General features: G+C 40.8%; 1 protein-coding gene across 2 annotated transcripts in view; it reads left to right on the forward strand.

Annotated features, from left to right (window-relative positions):
* The window catches only part of DGKH (diacylglycerol kinase eta), a 275,087-nt gene that overhangs the window by 161,719 nt on the left and 88,253 nt on the right, over positions 1–25,115 (forward strand). Inside the window, exons 1-3 of one of the 2 annotated variants that reach the window (XM_050947081.1) lie at positions 16,563–16,643; positions 17,825–17,929; positions 18,269–18,401. In XM_050947081.1, coding sequence (XP_050803038.1) covers positions 17,876–17,929; positions 18,269–18,401 — 187 coding nt within the window. In that variant the 5' untranslated portion in view covers positions 16,563–16,643; positions 17,825–17,875. Of the gene's footprint in view, positions 1–16,562; positions 16,644–17,824; positions 17,930–18,268; positions 18,402–25,115 lie in introns of those variants that run through there. The other variant, XM_050947072.1, reaches the window with a different exon arrangement.

Here is a 25,115-nt window from a genome sequence, read left to right on the forward strand (position 1 = left end):
CCACTGAAGATGCACTGTGCAGAAAATTCTCCCAGGATCACAAGTGGGAAATGGATCCTTGAGTACTACTGAATGTATTCAGGCAGTGGGGATTCCCAACTGTAGAGCTCCTCAGGACAACACAAAATGCCAAATGTCCACAGTTCTGTTCCAGAGCAGGATTGGGTCCCCATTCTCTGGGTGATGCCTTTCTCATCAAATGGGATGCACCCCTTCTGTGCACCTTCCCGCTGACCCCTCTTCTATCATGAATATACACAAAATCAGAATGGACAATTCCAAAGTCATCTTGGTAGCCCCCACATGGATCTGGCGAACTGGTTCCTTTACCTCCTAAAGATGGCTGTGTGCCCATCACACACACTTCCTCTTCTACCTCATCATCTCTCACAAGATGCGGGCCAGGTTCACTATCTGAACTTGACAAGATTCCACCTCAAGATGTGGCTATTCCATGGCTCCAAGAAGCCAAAATGACCTGCTCAGAGGAAGTAAGGGACATTCTGTTAAACAGTCGTAGACCAACTACTCGACATACCTACTTATGGAGGTGTGATAAATAAAGGGACGGGAGTAGCTCCCTTTTACGGACACCCAGCCAGCCAGTAGCTACAAAATCCCTCTTAGTAGCTATTCTCTAATTGATCTACTTGTAAAGGATTAAAAAGTCTCGCTGCTATGCATAGGTAAAAGGAAGCAAGTGGGCACCTGGCCAAAAGAGCCAATGCGAAGGTTAGAGCTTTTTAAAATTGAAAAAGAGACTCCTCTTTTGTCTATCTATCTGTTGTTCTCCCAGGGAGAGGCGGACAGGGCAGCAGCTTTGCCATAAGAAGGTTGGGCCAGATATGAAAAAATCATCAGTATCATACCTAGAAACTATCCATTTAAAACCCCAGATATGTAAGTAGATCAGGAAATGTCTAGGAAGACACAATTAGGTTTATTCCTTTTATTTTGTTACAGCTTATGGATTCCTCTGTGCTAACCCCAGGTGCTTTTGTTTTGCTTGTAACCTTCAAGCTGGACCTCAGGAAAGCTATTCTTGGTGCTTAATCCATGTAGTTGCTCTTTTAAAATCTAGCAATAGCCTGAGTTCCCAGATGTATTTTTTCTTTTTTTTAATTAATAAATTTATCTTTTTTAAGAGCAGAATTGGATCTTTGTGTCTTAAGAGGTTTGTGAACATGTTGTTTAATTAGCTCGTGGCAACAGCTGATTTCCGTTTTTTTTTCTTCTCAGCCCTTCCCCAGAGGGGGGTTAAAGGGCTTGAGGTTACCCCACAGGAAGGAATTCCCAAGTGCACCTTCCTGGGCTCTGAAAGGGGTTGTGCACTTGGGTGGTGGCAGCATCTACCAATCCAAGGTCAGAGAAAAGCTGTAACCTTGGGAGTTTAATACAAGCCTGGAGTGGCCAGTATTAATTTTTAGAATCTTTGCGGGCCCCACCTTCTGCATTTGAAGTGCCAGAGTGGGGAATTAGCCCTGACAGGAGACGATTCACTCTATGGGGCCAAAATAAATAAATCACGCAGTCTACTCTCCTCTTCTTCTGATACTGGATGTGACAGACCCAGGCCAGTGTGGTACAGGAGTCTGGTAGAGGGCAAATATACTAGTCACTGGATGAGTAGTTTTCTGTTCCATGAGTGACTAGAGCAGGGGCTGCACTGGAGTAATCAGGAACCTGCTAGAACCAATTAAGGCAGACAGGCTGATTAGAACACCTGCAGCCAATCAAGGCAGGCTAATCAGAGCACCTGGGTTTAAAAAGGAGCTCACTCCAGTCAGGGAGGGAGGAGCTAGAGGACAGGAAGTGCATGTGAGGAGCTGGGAGCAAGAGGCACAAGGAGCTGAGAGTGAGAGACTGTGCTGCTGGAGGACTACAGAGTACAGGTGTTATCAGACACCAGGAGGAAGGTCCTGTGGTGAGGATAAAGAAGGTGTTTGGAGGAGGCCATGGGGAAGTAGCCCAGGGAGTTGTAACTGTCATGCAGCTGTTACAAGAGGCACTATAAACAGCTGCAATCCACAGGGCCCTGGGCTGGAACCCAGAGTAGAGGGCGAGCCCGGGTTCCCCCCAAATCTCCCAACTCCTAATCAGACACAGGAGTAGTTGATCCAGACTGTGGGCAAGATCACTGAGGTGAGCAAATCTGCCAATAAGCGCAGGACCCACCAAGGTAGAGGAGGAACTTTGTCACAGCACACAGAGTTCAGGAGTCCTGAGCAAAGTTCCAGTCCAGTGGTGAGTCTTGAGTGCTCCTGGTCGTCTTCGGCGCCAGTGAACTTTCCCCAACAAACCCCTCCGGTGCCCTCTTCTGCCGCTCCCTGCAAAGCCACACAGAGCAACCACTTCCCCATTTAACTAGCTAGCAGACTCCTTCCTTATTCCCAGTGCAGAGTCAGAAGCCCCAGTACTCACAACCTCATGCAGCTCTGAGCAGCTGTGATACTGGTTTCAGCTCCGGCCTGTCCTTCTCGGGCGATTCCTCCCTGGCACAGTGCTCGTCCTGGCTCCTGTCCTGAGGTGTCCCTGATCGGCCTTCCCAGGCGTCAGGCAGGTTCTCTGCTGCTTCACTTTGTGAGGGCCTGCGGGCTGCAGCCCTTCTCACCCTCAGAGCTCCAGAGCCACACCCCCGAGTTTCGCTCCTTTCTGTCAGTGCTCCCCTTCCCCCTTAGGAAAAAGATTTAAAGGGGCCATGCTCTCTAAACCCCAAAGTGGTTACACTCTGTATAAAGCTTATACAGGATAAACTCATGAATTGTCCGCCCTCTGTAACACTGATAGAGAGAGATGCACAGCTGTTTGCTCCCCCGGGTATTAATCACTTACTCTGGGTTAATTAATAAACAAAAGGGATTTTATTAAGTACAAAAAGTAGGATTTAAGTAGTTTCAAGTAATACCAGACAGAATAAAGTAAGTTACTAAGCAAAATAAAACAAAACATGTAAGTCTAAGCCTAATACATTTAAAAAACTGAATACAGGTAAATCTCACCCTCGGAGATGTTCCAGTAAGCTACTTTCACAGACTAGACTCCTTCTTAGTCTGGGCCCAATTCTTTCCCCTCTTATAGTTCTTGTTAGTTCCAGTTCAGGTGGTAACTAGGGAATTTCTCATGACTGCAGCCCCCTTTGTTCTGTTCCATCCCTTTTATATCTTTGGCACAAGGCAGGAATCCTTTGTGTCTCTCTGGGTTCCCATCCTTCCTTCTAAATGGAAAAGCACCAGGTTTAAGAGGGATTCCAGTATCAAGTGACTCACTGGCTGGCACCCACGTATACAGGAAGTCTTACAAGTAAACAGCCATTTACAACCAATTGTTCCAGTTAATGGGTGCCATCAAGATCCTAAGCCACTATTAATGGCCTTATTGCATAATTACAATAGGACCTCAGAGTAATACTTCATATTTCTAGTTTTAGATACAAGAATGATACATTCATACAAATAGGATGAACACACTCAGTAGATTATAAGCTTTGTAATGATACCTTATCTTACAAGAGACCTTTTGCATGAAGCATGTTCCAGTGGCATCATATTCACACTTATAAACATATTTTCATAAAATAAATGAAGTGCAATATCAAAGTGGACATCTGCAAAGCAGCAACCTGGGGGTCAGCTTGTACATTCATACAACATTATGCATTAGAGCAGCATTCATCATCAGATGCTTCATTTGTACTTACCATCTTATCACTAACCATGACTACAACTTTGAAGCCCATTCCTTCCACTGACAGGCACTGCTGTACACTCACCTAAAGTGGAATACCTACAAGGGACAGTTCTCAAACAAGAAGAGACGGTTTCTCATCCGGTGCAGTAACTGAGATTCTTAGTGTGTTTTTTTGAGCTCTGAGTTCTTTAAAAGGAGTCTGCTTGTGAACATTTTTGTGTGTGTAAGTGTGCTTTTATGTTGTTTGTGAATATAACCACTTAATACAATAGGTATGGTTTTATTGTGTGCTGTATGTTGCAGACACTACAAAACTTTTTCTCTAGCCTTTTTATAAAGGCAAAACTAGTTAAAGACACCCAGGTAGTATAACAACCCTTCCTTTCTCCCTAAAAATCACCCCTATATTTATCAACATAACCACAAATGATTTTTTTTACAGAATTGCCAGGTGACCACTTACAAATTTAACAACAAAGTAGGTACTTAACCAGGTATGTGACTTAAAGCATGCAACTTCATGGGACTAATGTTACATATGTGTTTAAGTACCTTGCTGAATCAGAGCTAGAATGCCATTAACAGTAATATCACCAGTGACATGCAGATTTATCCCTCTTCAGATGCCCAACCACCCTCCTTCCTGCTGCAGGCAAATTCCTATCCTTGTTAACCTGTACCTGAAATACCAGGTGCCTCTCTGGGTTGTTCCAACTTTCAGTTCAAGTTCCACATGTGCTGTTCACTTGCCTCTCTGTTGTTAGTTGCTATCTGTTTAAAATATTTGTGACCTATAATATTGTGGAAAGTCTATGGCACTCTGTGCCTCAAAGCAACACCCTGGACCACCCCCATTTTCACCACTGTCATATAATTATGATATGTTTTGTACAAAGTATGCCTTGTGAGGTATAATTTTTAAAAGTCTTGAATCTGTTGAACATTAACATGGATTGTATGTGCTATCATTGTATGTGAAGATATGAAGTTTTACTATGTGTGTGACTGAAATATGTTGTGAGTTTGGGAACACCCACAACCAGCCTTTCATGTACAACAATGGAGTAGCCAGATGTGCTGGTGACCCAGTAAAGGGAATCCACCCTTCCAGTGACTATGCCAGGATCTGTATACAATGGAGACTTCTCAGAAAGAGCACATAGACAATGGAGAATGCTTGACCAATGGGGTCATGAGCATAGAGCATGAGCATAGAGCAAGCTGGAAGAAACTATAAAAGAGGGGAAGTGCCATCATCACTTAGCCTCACCCCCACCACAACTCAACACCTAGAAACATGTCTGGAGGACAAAGATTTTGAACTGGAAAGGTGGTCCTGGGCTGAAGGAGAATTCCAGCCTGTGTACTGAAGATCTATAACTTGCTTGTACTATCTATCCGGGTGAGACACTGCTTGATTCAAATCCTGTTTAGTTTATAGAACTTAGAATGCAAATTTATTTTATTTTTTAAGTAACCGACTTTCATTTCTACACTTATTACTTATAATCACTTAAAATCTATCTTTCTGTAGTTAATATATCTGTTTTATATTTTACCTAAAACAGTGTGTTTTGGTTGAAATGCTTAGGAAACCTACTCAGGTTATAAAGGCTGGTGTATGTCCACTTTCCTTTGTAAAAGTGGTGAACTTAATGAACTTACACTGGTCAGGCTTCTGACTAGTGGAAGATGGTACAGATTTGGGGTGCAAGGCTGGGAAACTTGGGGAAATTGGCTGGAGCCTTTCTATTTAGTTCGTTCATGGTTCATGAGAAGCATGTAACTCAGTTAGGTGTGTCCCTGCCTGTGGATGTCTGTGTAAGTACAATGCCTGACAAAGGTTTTTGGCTTAGCAACAGCATCACTGTGTGAGAGGGAGCCCAGGTTGGTGAGACAAAGGGCTCAGTGGCCCCACAGTTCAGGTTGAAGCCTGGGAACACCTGTCACAATATCCGAATTCAAATGCAGTATTGCCTACCTGAAAAATACAAGAAATATGAGTCAGACCCCCAAAAACAGAAATGCTTTTAAAAAAATGGAACTGTTTTATAGTCTCTTTTGATTTTCTTAACTCCCCCTCCCTCGTTTGCCTTCATCCCCTTCCAATATGTGTTAAAATTATAATGTTACCATCACTCACAAATTTATCATGAGTAATGCAATTTGGGGCTCTCATTGGAGGACCCAGCTGAGGTCAGGGCAACATTGTGCTGCTGTAAAAATGCACTGTGTGATAGACTGACAGAATCCTGCAATATCCTAGGCAAACCTTATGAGATTAAGGTAAACCTTATTGAATTAGGTTTAATACCTTTGGTGTCCATTGTATTAAAAATGCAGTTGTGTTTGTGTTGTGGAATTATATGTTACTCCTCTAGGAGGAGAGGGATGCTAATGTAATTTTTTTGGTTATTAGCTCCTTTGAAGCCACTCTGTGGAGAGTTTCACTTATAATAGTTCAAACTGGGTTCTTCAGGCAGTCTAAAAGAAGTTTTGGATGAATAGCTGGATAAGGGCTGGAAGGGACTTTATGCAGAGAAGCATCCCAAGTTTTTAACTAGGAACCCAAGAAAGGTAAAACAATGACCTAGGTAAGAAGCATTCCTTCAAACAATAGCAAAGTTTATAGATGTGAAGAGGGACTCCTCAGCCCAGACTGTGGCAACAGGGCTGTTTGCCAAGTCTGAGAATCTGTAGATCAAAAACACTGATCTGTTAAAGACAGAGACGGGGGATTTGGTCAGAGGTTGGCCTGAAAGTGTCAGTGAAAAGGCTGACAGGGTGGCTGAGAAACCGAGACAGAGGCAGTGGCGGATTAGCCAGTGGACCTCAGGGGCCCCAGCCAAGTGCAGGGACCTGGAAAAAATCTGCTGATGGAGGCAGAAGCCTGGAGCCCCAGCTGCCAGGCAGGTGGGCGGTGGAAGCCCCCGCATCCCAACTCCATTATGCGGCAGCAGCTGTGGGACGGGGGAAGCTCCCCCAGCAGACCCTGTCCTTGGCAGTAGTTGTGGGATGGAGAAAGCCACTCTCCTCTCCCTTCCACCCCCAAAGCATCCATCCCCTTTCCCGACAGAAGCTATGGAGTGTCAGGACAAGCTCCAGCACCCTTCCATCACCAGCAGAAGTGGAGTGGGGGTGGTAGTAGGGGAAGCCCCAGCACCCAGACCCCTGCTGCAGCCCTGGAACTGGAGGAGCTCTCACTCCCCAGTGTGGCCTTGGGGCCATGGTGCAAGGACAGAGCTTCTCCAGTCTTGGGGCTGCAGTGGGGAGAGGGCAAAAAGGAGCAAAAGGGTTTGCAGGCCTGCAGTGGTGGGGACCCTGGGTGGAACAGGGGTGGGCCCCGGGGAAGGGGCAAAAAGGGGTGGGGCTGTGGGCATGGCCACAGGCAGAAGGGATGGAATGGGGGTGGGGGCCACATGCAGATGGGGTAAGGGGGGGGCCCCCACTTGGTCTGGCTCAGGGCCCCAGGAAACCTTAATTCATGTCTGCAGAGAGGAATCAGGGTGCAAGCAGTGTCTGCTGTTTCTGCCCACTCAAAGATGAGGAATAAGCCAGATCCATCTGAGCTATGGATGAAAAGGCTAAGGAAATGTGTGTGTGTTTAGGATTCTTAGTTATTTAAAATCTATGTTTCTAAGTGCTGTGTACTTTCTGGCAAAATAAATCATGCTTTGTTTTGAAGAAGCTGTTTTGGTATTGCTGCAAACATATACCACCCTTCCAAATTGAAATCCTGGCAGGGTCCAGTCCCTGTTGGACCTGCTAACTAAATCACAGTTGATAACCAGGGGGCTGTAATCCAGGTCCTGATCTGAGGATGGACAAATTGTGGAATTTCATTTCAGGACAATTCCAGAATACATAAAGGCTTAAGGCCTCATGCCTGTAGAGGATGCACTCAAAGAGACTCCCAAGAAAGGACAGTGTGCAGCTAGTCCGGTAACAGTGAGCTGAATGATGAATATGTGTTTTTTCCATCTGCCTACAAACAGAAAATATTAAATATAATGGTAACACTTTAAGTATCAATTTAATATATGGACTGCACTAAATTAGTGGTAACTATGACAGCCATATAAAGAACAAACAGGCTAATTGTGATCAGTGTGCTACAGTGAATACTAAACAAATTTAAGATTGGCCATGTCAAGTGATAGTACTGTAATGCCTGCGAGTAGTAATTTAAAGCACTGTAAAGCTTTTCAGTGTAAATATCATGTTCCTGGAAGTTGAGTGTTTTGCCATCACTACTGTCTCCCCCTCTGAGCTGTGTACACTGTTATTTTCTTAATTAGCATATGCTGTGTTTGTGCTTTCTGAATTGGTTTTTTACTTTACCTATGATTGATGATGATATCAGTCAGCGCTGCTGATATACCTGTTTCAAAACAATGATGGCAGTTCCTACTGGTGGTTTTATGGTATTAGGGTCACGATAAGACAGGATGTGTTGAGACAATAAAAATTAGTTGTGAGTATGATTACAGCAAGGAGGGAAGCTGCAAAGCAGATTCAGAATTCCAGAAGACCTGCAAATGAGTCAGCATTCTCATTGCAATATTGACAATACAATTACAATATGACCTATTGTATTTTGTGGAAGTGCATAAATATTCTAGGCAGTGTTTTGCATAAATTCCAACTGAAGTATGTAGTGATGTTATCTTGTGCCCCCCAGTCTACCAGAGGGCAAATGAACCAAATAATTTACTGTACATTGACATGGCATACAATCTATGAATTATAAATTATCTACTTTATAAAGGCCTTGGGCTTAAGATGAACAGTGACCATTAGGAAACGGATTAATGTCTGTCTTTGTATATATGCACAAAGTGTATAGTTATGATAATCTTACCCCACTGTGGCATTGTGAAACTGAGAGTCCTCATGTACCCGAGGCCTTCGGGAATCTGATATAACGTTAGCTCCTTGAACAATTATGCTATGTGCTATTTTAAAAAAGTAAATTTAAATTAAATTGTAGGGCTCATCTTTGTGTATTTTTTACTTTTACAGTTCTCAGTTTATCTTTTATAGCAGAAACGCTTCAGATTGAGGAATGTACAGAATTTTAGAGCTAGATTTAGCCCTGGTGGAAGCAGGTGCAACTCACACTGAATGTAATGGAAGTTTCACCACCTTACGTGTGGGATGAATTTGATCTCAGTTCTCTTAGGTGAAAAATCAAAGTGGCAGAACAAAAGCTGGTTCTCCAGTTTCCAGGGAAATGGACACAAAGTAAATTGCTTGTGTTTGTGTTTGTGTTTGTTTTAGAGAATAGATCAAAAATCCCAATATCAGTTTGTGTGAAAATCCTCTTTTCTGGCAGCCCTTGCAGAAGAAGGGAGGTAGGGTAAAAAAGGTGACCCTCATCTCATTCTCCTGCCAAATATCCCCTTCTGTTATTCAGAAGTAAAACATGGAGACTGTCACAGTAAAGGGCTGAAGAAAACAGCACTTTCTTTTTCATCCCCTTTTATTGTTTTTTAATCCTTTATCTACAGTCCTCTCTTGGTCCCTAATCTTTCCTGTTCCTCATCCCCAGCCTCTCTTTGCCCCATGTGATGCCTTCACTGCTGCCTTAAGAGCCTATTTTGATACCACCTCCTTCTCCAACTACTGCCCCATCTGAGATTTAGGCTTCTCAGTCAGTTAAGCATTGTAGCACTGAGCAGAACAATGTCTAAATACCTACACAAATCTGGGCCTAAATCACTTACGTGGTTCTGAACATTTTATCCAAGGCCTTTTCTCCATCTTCATCATTTTTGGTGCTGTGGTTGATGTGGTTGAACACTTGTATCTCCTAAACTTCTCCTAGTCTTCAGAGAGCTAGTGCTTTCCTGGTTCTGATCCTACCTTTTCAACTTCCCCTTCAGTGTTTCCTGTGAGAGTTCTTCCTCTTTCTCTCTTTGAATTGCAAACTCTTCCAGGTTGGGACTTTTCTTTTATTTTTCTGTAAAGCACCTAGCATAATGTATGCAATACAGATAACAGTAGGTGGGGGTATTACATTGATTGCTACAGGGGATCATGTTATTTAATATTTTCATTAATAACTTACAAAGAGGAAGAAATATGTAGATGACACAAAAATTGAGATGTACTAGAAACATGGGGACAGACCCTGCCAACGTAAGAATGGTCACATATGGTCATACCAATGGTCCATCTAGCCCAGTATCCTGTCTTCCCACAGTGTCCAGTGCCAGATGCTTCAGGGAAATGTATCAAATGCCAGCTTCTGGCAGTCAGAGGTTTAGGAACACCCAGAGGATGGCGTTGTGTCCCACACTATTGTGTCTAATAGCCATTGCTGGACCTATCCTCTATGAACTTATCTGATTTTTTTTTATAACCCATTTATACTTTTGGCCTTCGCAACATCCTGAGAATGAGTTCCCCAGGTTGATTGTGTGTTGTATGAAGAAGTACTTCCTTATGTTTGTTTAAAACCCGCTGCCTATTAATTTCATTGGCTAATCCCTTGTTCGTGTATTACGTGGTACGGGGATACACTTCCTCCGTACCATTCATGATTTTATACACCTATGTCATATCCCCCCAGTCCCACAAACAGTCCCACAAGAGAATGCAGAAAACCTACAAGGAATGGAAGATGAGATGGATCAGCAAGGAAAGCTACCTCTTGGAGGACAGAAAGTGTGGGAAAAACAGTGAGAATTACCAAAAGCCAAGCAGAGTTGGACCTTGCAAAGGAAACTAAAATCAACTGTAAAAGGTTCTATAGCCATATAACTAAAAAGAAAACAGGAAAAGAAGATGGACCACTAAACAGTGAAGTTGAGTGGAGATTAAAGATAATCTAGGCATGGCCTAACACCTAAACCAGTGGTCTCAAACATATGGGCTGCATGGTGCCAACAGAGTTTTCTGCAGCCTGCCAAGCCCCCCCCCCAGAGTTATTTCCTGTGGCCTCCAAGCTCCCCTCACTCACCGGCCCCTCTCCCCCACAGCGCACTGCATTCCCGCTCCGCATACCTCCAGGCACTTCCCGCTGCCAAACAGCTGTTTGGGGGTGCTTAACGCTTTCCAGGAGGGAGGGGGGAGGAGCGGGGAGCCACATGTTCAGGGGAGGAGGCAGAGAAGAGGCAGGGCAGGAGCAGGGATTTGGGGAAGGAGTTGGAATAGGGGCAGGGAGGGGGCGGAGTTGGGGTGGGAACTTTGGGGGAAGGGGTTGGAATGGGGTGGGGAAGGGGTGGGAAGCGGTGGGGTAGGGGCGGGGCCTCATGGAAGGAGTGGAGTGAGGGTGGGAGTAGGGGCAGCGGGGGTGGTGGCTTTTGTACCTTTATATGAAAAGGTGTCAGTGATGCGGCCCTCAGGCCAATGTACTAGTCCTCATGTGGCCCTTGTGGTGATTTGAGTTTGAGTTTCACCTAAACGTGTACTTTGCCTCAGTTTTCAGTAAGGGTAATGAAGAGTTTAGGGGTAGTGGCAGGAATGGAAATGAGGATATGCAAGTAGAAATGATCACATCTGAAGTGGAAGTCAAACTCAAACAGCTTCATGGGACCAAATTGGGGGATCCAGATAATTTCCATCCAAAAATACTAAAGGAACTCTCATATGAAATTGCAAGTCTAGTAGCAAGGATTTTTAATGAATACAGTAAGTTGGGGGTCGTTGTACCCTATGACTGGAGAATTGCTAATATAGTACCTATTTTTAAGAAAGGGGGAAAGAGTGGTCCAGGAAACACCAGGCCTGTTTGACCTCAATCATACTGAGGTCTCGAAAGAAATTTTGAAAGAGAACATTGTTAAGGACCAAGAGGTCAACAGGATTTGGGATAAAATATAACATGGTTTTATAAAACTGGATCATGCTAGACGAACCTGATCTTTTTCTCCGAGAAGAATTTTTTAGACAAAGGAAATGCTATAGATTTCAGTAAGGCTTTTGATACAGTTCCACACTGGAAATTATTAGTTAAATTGGAGAAGATGTTGGTTAATATGAAAGATGGGTAAGGAACTGGTAAAAGAGGAGATTACAACAGGTCATACTGAAAGTGGAACTGTCAGGCTGGAGGGAGGTTACTAGTGGAGTTTCTCAAGGATTGGTTTTAGGACCAATCTCATTTAACATTTTCATTACTGACCTGTGCACAAAAAGTGGTAGTGTGCTAACAAAATTTGTGGGTGAGACAAAGTTGGGAGGTATTTCCAGTATGAGGAGGACCAGAATATCATTCAGGAAGATCTGGACAATCTTGAAAACTGGAGTAATAGAAATGGGATGAAATTTAATAGTGCAAAGTGGAAAACCATGCACTTAGGGACTAACATCAAGAACATAAGAATGGTCATACTGGTTCGGACCAAAGGTCCATCTAGCCCAGTATCTTGTCTTCTGACCGTGGCCAATGCCAGGTCCCCCAGAAGGAATGAACAGAACAAGTAATCATCAAGTGATCCATCCCCTGTCGCTCATTCCCAGGTTCTGGCAAACAGATGCTAGGGACACCATCCTTGCCCATCCTGGCTAATAGCCATTGATGAACCTATCCTCCATGAATTTATCTAGCTCTTCTTTGAACACTGTTATAGTCTTGGACTTCACAGCGTCCTCTGGCACAGAGTTCCACAGACTGCAATGTGTGAAAAAATACTTCCTTTTGTTTTTAACCTGCTGCCTATTAATTTCATTTGGTGACCCCTAGTTCTTGTGTTATGAGAAGGAGTAAATAACATTTCCTTATTTTCTTATTCCACACCAGTCATGATTTTATAGACCTCAATCATATCCCCCCCTTAGTTATCTCTTTTCCAAGCTGAAAAGTCCCAGTCTTATTAATCGCTCCTCATAAGGAAGCTGTTCCATGCCCCTAATAATTTTTGTTGCCCTTTTCTGAACCTTTTCCAAGTCCAATATATCTTTTTTGAGAAGGGGCAATCACATCTGCATGCAGTATTCAAGATGTGGGCATACCAGGGATTTATATAGAGGCAATATGATGTTTTCTGTCTTATTACCTATCCCTTTCTTAATGATTCCCAACATTCTGTTTGCTTTTTTTGACTGCCGCTGAATATTAAGTGGATGTTTTCAGAGAACTATCCACAATGAATCCAAGATCTCTTTCTTGAGTGGTAATAGGTAATTTAGACCTCATCATCGTATATGTATAGGTGGAATTATATTTTCCAATGTGCATTACTTTGCATTTATCAATATTGAATTTCATCTGCTATTTTGTTGTCCAGTCACCCAGTTTTGAGAGACCCTTTTGTAGCTCTTCGCAGTCTGCTTGGGACGTAACTATCTTGAGTAGTTTTGTATCATCTGCAAATTTTGCCACGTAACTGTTTGCCCCTTTTTCCAGCCAATGTGATGGGGCCATGAAAAAGACTAATGTCTAAGAAAGATGAATTCAAACTGGAATGAGTGCAGAGAAGGGGTACAAGAATGGTCAGAGCAGTGGAGAAGAGACTCAGAGAGCTTGACTTGTTTCACCTAACCAAGTGAAGGCTGAGGGGATATATGATTCCTTTCTGTAAATAGATCAAAGGGATAAAAACCAGGGAGAGAGAGGAGTTATTTAAGTTGAGTGCCAGTGCTGACGCATGAATAAAGGGATATAAACTGGCCATCAGTAATTTTAGGCTTGAAATTAGACAAAGGTTCTAATCATCAGAGGAGTGACGTTCTGGAACAGCAGTCTAAGGGAAGCAGTGAGGGCAAAAAACCTAACTGGCTTCAAGACTGAGTTTGATAAGTTCATGGAGGGGATGGTATGATGAGACTACAGTGGTGTGTGGCCTGCCTGTGACCGCTAGGAGCAAATATCCCCAGTGGCTGGAGACGGGACACTAGATGGGTTGGGATCTGAATTACTACAGCGAATTCTTTCCCAGGTATCTGGCTGGTTGGTCTTGCCGACATGCTCAGTGTCCAACTGATCACCATATTTAGAGTCGGAAAGGAATTTCCCCCCAGCTCTGATAGACAGAGGCCCTGGGGTCTTTTGCCTTCCTCTGCAGCATGGTGCATGGGTCACTTGCTGTTTTAAACTAGCATAAATGTCGGAATCTCTGTAACCTGAAGTCTTTAAATCATGATTTGAGGACTTCAGTAATACAGCCAGAGGTTATGGGTCTATTATAGGAGTGGGTAGGCAAGGTTCTGTGGTCAGCAATGTGCAAGTCAGACTAGATGATCATGATGGCTCCTTTCGGCTTTAAAGCCTATGAGTCTCTCTCTCCTCCTATGGAGGTTGTTCCATATCCCTAATAATTTTTGTTTCCATTTTTGGTACCTTTTCTCTTCCAATTCCAGGGAGAAGAGAAAAAACATACAAATACGAATTGGGTAGGGGTGCCTATCTGTGGAGTAAGAATTAAGTAACAATAGAAAGGAAACTAAATATGATATTGGAATGTAATACCATTGGAAAAAAGCCATTGATGAGATAATCTGTTTGTTTGTATACATTAAATATATGTTAGTGGATAGCAGATGTAGTTGGGAGGATCTTGTAGGAGGTTTCTTCTGCCTGTTTCAAATTCTTTAGGCTTGATTGGATAGCCCTAATATTTTACTGAACTTGTTTTTAGGTGAATTTTGTGGTGCTTCGTGGAAACCTGTGATATTTGTAGTGAATGAATCATGTCCTAACAAGACTAAAATGGGGCATTCTTGATTTTTGTGGTTCCCAAAAAGATAGGAAAAGGGTTTTTATACTATGGGTAAAAGTTACATCAGAGTAATGAAATCTAGCAAAGCATTAACACACTATTTAAGCCTCACTTAAGCCTTTTGTTTAAGAGTTTAGGAGGTATGGAGAACCATGGGTGGGTCATGTGTGCTGGGATACATTTTAACTCTGTATGTTTCAACAAATTCTTAAGTTGCTTACTTTGAATTAGAAACCCGCAGACACTTACAGTGTGCACACTCACAAAGTAAGAGACTTTTTAAGTGTAAGCACTGTACCCTAAATTTACCTATTTAGCCATGGGACCATGTGACATTACTCATGACATGCCTACATGGGACATTCAGGAAGATTAAGCCAAATTAGCTAGAGGTGTGAATTTAGAGTGCATTATGTTAAACCACATTTAACAGCTGTGTAGATGGTCTCCTTCAGAAGTAAAATAGCTTAGTTTGCTTTAAAGTGAACTAAGAGCACTTTTATTTTTGAATTAAATCATCTACACAGAAGTTTAATGCACTTTAAATTCAGTCAAATGTAGTTGATCCAGCTTACCTTTTGTGAATATTCCCATATAGAGGGGTCTTCCGCATAGGCACAGACTCCGTGGGTGCTCTGGGGCTGGAGCACCCATGGGGAAAAATTAGTGCATGCTCTGCACCAACCAGCAGCCAAGCTCCCTTCCCCTCACTTCACCTCCCCCCACCGAGCATGTCGTGTCCCTACTCCTCCGCCTACTTCCCAGTGCTTCCCTCCGCCAAACCGGTGCTTAAGACTTTCCAGGAGGGAGGGGGGAGGAGCAGAGAGGGGGCCCGCTTAGGGGAGGAGGCGGGGCAGGGGTGGGGACTATGGGGAAGGGGTGAAATGGGGGCAGTGCGGGGGCAGTGCAGGGGCAGGGGCAAGGGTGGGGTCGAGCACTCACTGGGAACAGTGGAAGTCAGCACTTATAGCCTTCAGTGTAAATGGAGAAGAGAAGGATGGGGTATTGTATGGTACATAAGATCATTCTCAACTCAGGAAACCCCTTACGGATAGAAAGAACCTGAATTCATAGCTTCATTGCTTCTCTTGGTTGGAGGTCAGAAGCTTAATGTTATTCCAGCATAGGTATTTTTATTTCATATAACATAAGGTTGTCTTTTTGTTTTGTATGTCTGGCTCCCTTACAATAACCAGACTGGCTGTTCCTTGGAGCTTGTTGTTGGAAGTGCATGAAGCAGAAAGAATATAAGTAGATTAGTCTTCATAGCCTTTTACGTCCTGTATCTACAAATATGTGGGGCTCTTCCAACTTTCCAGTGTGTTTATTTTAATAGCTCTAATAATAATTTGTCTAACATTCATGTGTAGCCATCAGTTGTATAACTTAATGCCTCTGCTACTGCCTGCTGTAACTTATATGAACAAATATTAAATAAAAATGGTATTGCTATAGGAATATCTTGTATGGTTATACATGAGTTATTTGGCAAAGAGACTTTTTGACTTTCACGTAAGGGATTCTGTATGAATGATATTACTAAAGATAAGAGATCCATGATATATGTATTTGATCTGTATTTTTTTGGAAAGATTATCGAAAGAGTTTTTCCAGAAGAACTTTAAGGAGCAAAGGTAGTTAAATGTATTTTTGGATTAAATGTGTTTCACTACACTGTCTGTTGGTAGTCAGAAGGAAGGAATTGACATGAAATGCTCTGACCTAGCTGTGTGACTAAGGCAGCCTTGTCCTTACTTTAAAGCTATAAATGGGTATCTTTATTATGATATCATACAGTATATTGGGAAATAAAGACTGAGGGAAGTATTTGTACAAATAATATCTATCAGTTCGATGAAGCCTGGTGCTTGTTATTGGAACCAGGGTTATATTATGGTTTAATGGCTTCTTTGTGCTTCATTTGATGAGCTGTCAGAAAAACATTTTGAAGTAATAAAGCATCCATTTGGCTCCGAACTGATGAGAGAAGCATTGCTCTTTGCATTAACTGTTATTCAGGAAGAGAGGTGGACAGATGTTAATAAGTCTTATAAAAAAAAAAAGGGTGGAGAAAACTGAAGGAAATAGAAAACAGAGTGGAGTCCTCCAGTTTCATGTGCAGCTTGTACATTTAAAAAAAAAAAAAGCTTAAAGGTTTGTGCTGCCCTTCCATGTGACTTGTAGTCTGCAGTATTTCAGTTAGTTGCTTGTCAGATATATTAAAGTGCAGTTCAGTTTAATGAAGAACTGCATAGCACAAACCAGGAGCAGAGGCTATCTCATGGTCACCGGGTGAGTAAAAACAGTTGTAAATAATTGCTTACTAATAATGTATGTATTGTAAATGTTACAAGAACCTTATAAAACCATGAGAGAAAATTAACAGTTTTCCTGTGGTTTATGCTGTTACTTTACTTAGATAATTTCCAAATGTAGGCAGTATGGACAATGAAATACATGTTCAGACTGAACAAGGTTTTAGTTTTTAATTTTTGCAGAAGAAGCAAATGACTTTTCTTTTTGATTACTTAGATTTTTATTTTAGATTCCTTCATTGTTCTCAAAGCAACTACAATATCTATTTTAGTGCGGTGCTCAAAATAATTTCTGTGGGAGTTAGCTGATAGTTTTTGGTGCCTTACTGTGATTTTTAATTGTTTATCTACTAGTGAGGGAAGAAAAAAACACATTTACTCTGAATCTCCAAGATTCAACAGTTTTCAGATTTCAAGATGAATACAGTATCTAACATCTAAATCCAGACTACTGAGCCCTGCACAACATCAACCTGTTCCAAGAGTGCACTGAAGCACTGCATAGGCACCATTGCATAGGGTTTGAGCTGTTTGTTTTTTGCTCTGTGTCTTTTGATTATACAGCTTGTGTAGGTGTATTCCTATATTAACTCATAAATCAAGCTTTTTTTATATTTGATTACAACAATTATGTAAATACAATGTCATCACCAATGTAGGAATGAGAAATGCGCAGAATGTTTATGAATCTCCAGCTTTTGTTTATCAGTATGATTTGTCTTTGTCTACAGTAATTATAGATTTTGCAGTTGCTATAATGTTGTTATGAAACAGAACTGACATCTGTTTAAAATAATTTATGGAAAGATTTCTTAGCCATTTTAGAGCTTTGCAGGGAGTTTTACATTTACATATGGATAAAGAGCTGAAAAAGAGACATAATTAATATTTTTTTTTTAAAAGCCCACTTGAAAGCCCAATATAAATCCTGGGAATTTAAACTGAGAAAAGTTCACTTTACTATTTTAAGACAGTGATTAAAAAACAACAACACACAACTCACTCATATTCAAGGTTTTGATTATCATATAGATTTAGGGTGTACATTTCACTTGCATCATCAGAGAGAAGAAACATTGGCTTGTCAGATGTTACGTTCTGTAATGATCTCTCCTATCTATAAAATTCAGAATCATTAAATTGAGACTTCTCTTTCAGATAATCACTCCGTTCCGGAGGCTAATATTGTGTGCTGAGAACAGAAAAGAGATGGAGGACTGGATCAGCTCACTGAAGTCTGTACAGTCTAGAGAACATTATGAGGTAAGATAATATCCCTTTCAGTGCACGTTGTTCTTCTTTCAGGATAAATACTGATTTAACATACCAAGTTCTACAGTACACAGAACCCAAGACATACAGTCTTGTGGAGTGTGAAAAACCTGTAAGGTTAAAATGCAGTTTTTGTTAAACTTTTATTTTACTAGTACAATTCATGCTACTATGCTCTTGTTCTGAGGTTTTGAGAGAGAGTTAGTCTCCTTTCAATGTATTTCTTCTCCACATTGAATTTTCCAGCATAAATATGGAACTCCTAAGTACTTTCACTTTCTATAGCAGTGTTCTGTACTTGCAAATTTGTCTTAACTTCTCCTTTACTAGACCGCACAGTTTAATGTGGAACATTTCTCAGGGATGCATAACTGGTACGCCTGCTCCCATGCCCGACCTACCTTCTGTAATGTGTGCAGAGAGAGCCTCTCTGGAGTTACTTCTCATGGCCTGTCTTGTGAAGGTAAAGTCAACATATTTTTCCTTACAATGTCCGATAAGCTAATAAAAAATTAAGTCTATAGGCAGGTAATAGTACTGAAAATGCTATGGAGTAAGAAGAAACCTACTCATTGCTATAGAAAGGAACATTTCTGTTGGTCAGAATAAATGCTAACAATATGACACACATTATTCACACTCTGGACATTATTTTCTAGTTCATCTCAATATAAAAGGCTCCTCCTGCTACAGATACCTTCCCCCTCCCCCACTTCCCTCGTATGTGCTTGCCTGAGTGTAAGGTTTTTGAGAGAAGATGAGATTACTTTGATTTGCACTTCAAAAATGATATGGAGCAAAAGTGCAACATTTTCTTTCCCTCGTTCTCAGAGTTGATATAGCATTCCTTTGAAAGAAAAGAGGAAAAAATAGAAATATTGTTAGTCTCTCATCGGCAAAAATCTGGAACAACAGTTAACTCCTTAGTTGGGTCCATGACCTTATATCTCCCCAGTTTTTGTTTGATTAGCTGCTCTCTTTCTGCTGACTGATATTGTAGTGCAGGCAGGGAGGGTAAAATATGCTTCTTCACTGGTCACATAATGGATAAAAAATCATTTATATGTTTTTCATAATTTGATAATTAAAGAGCGAATATCCAACATCAATAAAAGCTGGGATGGGACTAAAGGTTCAATGTTAGAGTGCAGGAATTATCTAGCACAGGCACATTTCTATAATAACCTTGAAAATATTCAGTTTTATTTTATCATTTTTTGGCTTTTCACTGTAACTTCTATGAAAAGCAGTGATATGTCTACCTTGTTTCCTGGAATGTGGCAGTAAATTAAGTGTCAAATATGTCCTTATGGAATATATATGCCATTTACACACAAGCTTTGGTATTGCTTTTTCACTGGGAAGAAAAATATGTTCTTAATATTCTTGATAATAATGGTTAGACCTTTAGTTACAAAATAGTTAACTGCCCAGCAAGCTCTTGCTGCTGTATAATAATGTAAATACGGTAATCAGTTATTATACAATATATTATTCAGAAATAGATTTTAAGTTGTATGTTACCTAACTACCTGTAGATTTCTGTTCCTGTTATCTGTACTATGAAGTATCTGTACTCAATGCTGTATAGCCGGTAAACTGTACTAAAGCCAGTGTCAGGTCCCTGTCCTTTAGTGTTCACCATCTGAAGGCATCCAGCAGGGTGAAACTGTCCAGGGACATTGATATGACTATACATGTAAACCCCAAGGAGATTACCTAGATTACTGGCGCTCTGTGTGCTGATAGCTCAGGGAGAGGCACACTGTCACTGGTAGGAAAGGGGAGCCAAGGGCAGACTCAGAGTCTGCTCGGCAACCAATAGGAAGTGAGGCGCCCTTCCATGGGAGCTCAGGAGAGGGGAGAAGCCACTTTTGGAGCAGTTTGGGCCAGTCAGGGAAAGGATAGAACTGACTGGGGGAAAGGGGCTGGTGAGCTCCAGGCCTGCTTGCAGGGTTCAGTCTCATCTTCAGTTTGTCTAACTTGGGTACATTAGTGGGTATGAAGTGGTGTTCAGGGTCAGCTCCCTCCAGCTCACACCAAGTTACAAGCCTCTTCTGGTAATCCATACTGAGAATTTACTCAATTTCTCTGAAAAATCAGCAAGGGTAAATTTAAGGTCTGAGTTTAAAAGATGGGATCCCAACAGTACCTCCAGTGTAGCACCCCCCTGTCCACCTGGTTACCTCCTTTAGTGCCAATCTCCTTATGGGTTTTGATGGACAGGCCTGGATTCTTCTGATTCCCGCCACCCACTCAGTAGGGTGCAACTTATTTTTCTTCCCATATTAATTTATTTGCCAGTGCCTCCACTCCCCTTGCTCCTTCCTGGCAGGGTCACCAGCGCAGCTTGGGAAGCCACCAGCACACAGAGCCCCTGGAATCTAGGTAATCTCCTTGGGAGCTACATATATCACAGAAGTTAGTGATGGTGTAGCTGACCTCCACTGTCACTGCTATTTATCATTTCCCATTTAATTTCCCTAGTCATTCAAATAGTTTTCAGTCATTCAGGAAGTTTTTGAAGTATGATTTTAGGGGATGCAGTATCTAGCACTTAATCAGAATTCAAATATATTGCATCTACTGTGGTTCCCTTTAAGAGCTAATATTGTACTTATTTAATAAAAAAGAGTAAGTTTTTTCTAGCAAGAATTATTTTTTGTAAACTCGTATATTTCTCTTACACTCTATGATTCTGTGATTTCAACGCTTGTAGTCCATTGTCCACTAGCTAAGTACCTTTGTTTTTTGCTTCTTGATGTTCTATTAGTTACCTAGGACTGGCTGTTACATTTACATCAATGTAATTGCCAGGGTCCCTCTTTTTTTCCCTTTTTTGAAAATTAAAATTACTTTTATTTTGTTTTAGTTTTTGGTTACGTCTCAATTTCTCCATGATTTTTAGATCTAATTCTTAGTGGTAGAGTGATTTGTTTCCTAATGTCCTTTGGATTCTAGAATGCATATAATCTGGACTGTTTTATGTGTATATATGCAAATATTCTTTCACCAGTTTCACATGTTCTTAATTTATATTTAAAGAGTCTTTCTTCCTTTCTAATCATTCAAATATATATATATAATCTTATTGAAGGTAAATTTCATAAAAGGAGTATCTCTACTAGTCATTAATTTAATCTTCCTAATTTATCTATGAATTGACTCACCTTTTAGTATTTCAGTATTTCCGCCTCACCCCCTGATATTGTAAAAGCTGTAGTTAATCCCCTTTAATTTATTTGGCTAACAAACTCATTTTGGTTGTTTGCCTGCCTGTACTCTCTTTATAAGTCCTTCATGACTAAGTCCTTGCTTTGTTGTCTCCCTTGTTTGTTTCCAGAACATTTTAAAAAATTTGATATTGCTGGAGTTGACCTTTGTAATACCATGTTGGCCATTTCTTGTACTCCACAGTCTTTTTATCGGAGGTAATGTGGTGGGTATGGTGTCTTTTAGGAGTAACTAGGATGACTAAATGTCCCGATTTTATAGGGGCTTTTACTCATATAGGCACCTATTACCCCCCACCCCCATCCTGATTTTTTTATACTTGCTATCTGGTCACTCTAGAAGTAACCCAGAAATCTTCAATGCCACTTCTTCCCATTACATCTTAATTGCATGGTTTTTTAAATTTGTTAAAATGGTCATGCCTGAAATTTGACACCCATGTACTTCTGTATTCTGTGAATCCATTTATTTCTATGCAAAATTCAGTTAGGGCATGGTCACTGGTTCCGTGCTTCCCTGTTATTTACATGTACTCAGTGATTTTCTCCTTATCAGTAGATCCAGGATGTCTTCCTCCTTGTTGGTGTTTCTGGTTTCTGGCACATGAATTGTCTTCTGTGAGCGCAGCAAGTTGCAGCACCGTAAAGCACCAGTGTAAACAGTGCCCCAGCACTGAGAGCTACGCCCCTCGTTGAGGTGTATTTTTTTAGAGTGCTGCGCCGTGACCACACAAGGCATGTTAAAGTGCTGCCAGTGTAGACTAGCTCTTAGATTGATTGTATTCTTTGATTCCTGGTTAGCTGTATTTATTACCTTGTAGGTAAACAAAATTCTCTCAGTTAGTATCTTGCAGCTTAAAAACTTGTGAGAAATGGACCAGTAATATTTCGTTCCCTCCAGTCCTACTGGTCTGAAGCAGATGTCCACAGGTGTTTTTCTTCTTTGTTTAATTGTAGCTCATAATTATTTCAGCAATACAGTGCTATTCCTCCAGTTTTTATTTCCTTTTTATCTCTTCTACATACGCTATCTACAGTTATCAGAATCATCCCAGTAAGTATGTGATGCCAGCAAGTCAATATTTGCATCCAGCTAATGTCAATAACATCCTGATTCCTGTTGCATTTGTGCGCAGACATTAGTAATACAGATAAATTCATGATGTGCCTTGCTTTAGAATTCTGTGCAGAATAGAATTAAGTTAAATTCTCATTCTCCATCCCTTTCAAACTTTTCTTTCCTTCAAAGTTGTGAAGTCTGCCTTATTTAGGAGTCTTGAATTTAGGAGGTTGGTTAAGTGGAGGGATAGTTTTCAGACAAAGAACCATAATAACCCACAGAACCCTAAGAACACTCCTTAGCCTCAGTCACTCACCACTAATAAGTTTAGTATTTATTGGTGCTTCTGTACTCCTGTCCATATGACTTTCTAAGGAATATTGCTCTCTGTGTATTCTGAATAGAAATAATAGAGTAAACTCAACTCAGAAGGTTTAGTTCTGAATATAGTATTATAGAGAGTCGATAAATTTTTCATAACTGAGCTAACATTGACAGTTCAAAGTCAGATATATCTGGTAAGTTAAAGACTTCAGTGTAAATGAGACACTTTCAGCCTTATTTCTTACACACACAAATTACGTTAAAAGAACATTTGTAAGGTTGCAAAGTCACGCAATCAAAAGTTAGTAAATGCTGGAATTAAGGTTGTCTGTGCATCCTTAATTCGTTTCCCTTGTGGTACCTGTGCATTATGAAACTGTCTTCAGTTACATAATCACATATTTTTTCCACAGGACCCCTGCCTCATTCAGTGAACATGATGGACCTGCTCTGAGGACGAATCATGATTGTGTTGTGTAGGAGGCTGAGTGGTAGGACCTTTGCCTCATTTCTTGTAGAAATTGGAAGTGAATGAGGCAGTGGATTGTATGAAGAGAAAAGATCTTTAATTGAATGCAGCCCTGGAGGACTGGATTCTATCTCTACCTCTTCCACAGAATTTCTGTGTGATGCTATAAGCAAGTCACTTAAACCAAACTTTTCTTAGTGGTCATTAATTGTGTGTTCCTCATTTTTTGGCACACAACATGAGACCCTGGGGTCTGATTTATGGAAGTACTGAGTGCTCGCAACCTCAGCTGAAGTCAATGGGTGCTGAGCTTTGAACATACATAGTACTATGTGCTGCTAAGTGCACTGAAAAATCAGGTCCTAAGCATCTCCGTTTAGGCATCCAAAATTAGTGGTTGCTTTTGACCTAGTCTCTCTGTACCTCAGTTCTTCATCTGTAAAATGAGGGTAATGCCACCTGCTCATCTCACAGGATTGTTGTGATGTGAAGATAAGTTTCTAGAGCACTCAAATTCTATAGCAATGAGTGCCATAGAAGAGCTCATGAGGAAATTAATAATTGTGTATTTAGAGCAGGGTTTGAATAATATGGATTAAATAGGGCTAGGGCCACACACTGAACATTGAGGATAAAAGGTAACACTGAATCGCTGCTTGTTATCTGTGCACTGTCCATCCTGTGCACTGAATGAGACTAGGGTCCTGTGGGGAAAAATAGTATGTGATTTTATAGTTAAAGACTTTATCATAATGCATATGCACAGGGGACTCGAATTAAGGTTGCAGAGGCAGCCTTAATTGTGGCATTTCCTAACACTTGAGTGCCTGACCATTCAATCTTAAATGTTTTTAACATAGTTTTTTTGTGTATAGTATATAAATATTTTATCATTAGCTGACTAAATTTACATGACAATGAGGAAACTAACAAGGGATCTCCAAATTATTTTCCTAAACAGGTTTAGCTAATACAGGCTGCAATTCGAGTGCTTTGAATTTTGTTGTTTTCGTGTCAGTGTTTTGAATTTCTTTTCAGTGTGGATTTTTAATCCCAGTATTCTTGGAAACAAAATAACAGCTTCTGTGGACTCTCATGGGACAACTGTTTGTTTCTTGACAACATAAACTATGGGTACCAGAACAGCGATCTCCTTGTCAGTTTCAAAAGTTTGGCTTTAGCTTTTGAAGTCAGGAAAAACATTCCAAGTAAGCAGCTGTTCTTTGAAAACTACCAAAAAAAACTTTGTAAGAGGACAGAGAGAGGCTTGGCAGGACATGCAGATTTTTTTCAATGCAGTATAATTAATAAATCAGTCAAGAAAATGATATATCTTATGCAAAACTATGTTATAACAAAGATGTTTATTTTCAAAGCAAGAGGTCCCATGACAGTGTTCTATTTCATTAACTTTATTTCTGTTATACCTAATAATTGCTATAAATTTTAATTATTGTATCTGGCAACAGATGTTGACGAAACTGTGACAATGTCGACTAGTTACATAGTGTACTTAATTGCTTTTCAAGGAAACATGTTGTATATTACAGTTAATCAGAGAACTTTACCAAGCAATTTATACTTTTTAATATTATACTGTATATTTGTGAATAACCTGGTTTCTGGCTGGCTGCATTTTTCCTTTCCTTTTTTTAAACTTTATCAGCAAATTGTCAGCTGACATCCAGAAATATAACTGGATGCTACAGAACTCATTTATTAATTAGCCTCCGTATCATTTGAGATAGGAGCACTTAAAATGTAACATTTGCAAAGCTCTGTGTTAGTTACGGTGAATTCCACTTTTCTTTATAAATCTTATCTTTAAATGGTGGCATTGCTAAAAGGGACACTATGAACAAGTTCATAATTTACAAAAGCTTCTATTTGTAAAAACTCCTCACAAATTGCAAGACTTCTTCCTTATTATTCATTTGTTCTTTTCCACCAACCACCCTTATTTCTGACAGTGTTTAACATACAGGATGGCAGGCATTGTTTTCTGGTGGTGGGTGGGTTTATAGATGTGGCTGTCTTTAGGCAGCCTTATTTGAAGATGGACAAGAGGCAGGGTATTCAGAGAGCATGTGA

This window comes from Gopherus flavomarginatus, chromosome 1, assembly GCF_025201925.1.
Source record: "Gopherus flavomarginatus isolate rGopFla2 chromosome 1, rGopFla2.mat.asm, whole genome shotgun sequence".
NCBI classification, from domain to species: Eukaryota; Metazoa; Chordata; order Testudines; family Testudinidae; genus Gopherus; species Gopherus flavomarginatus.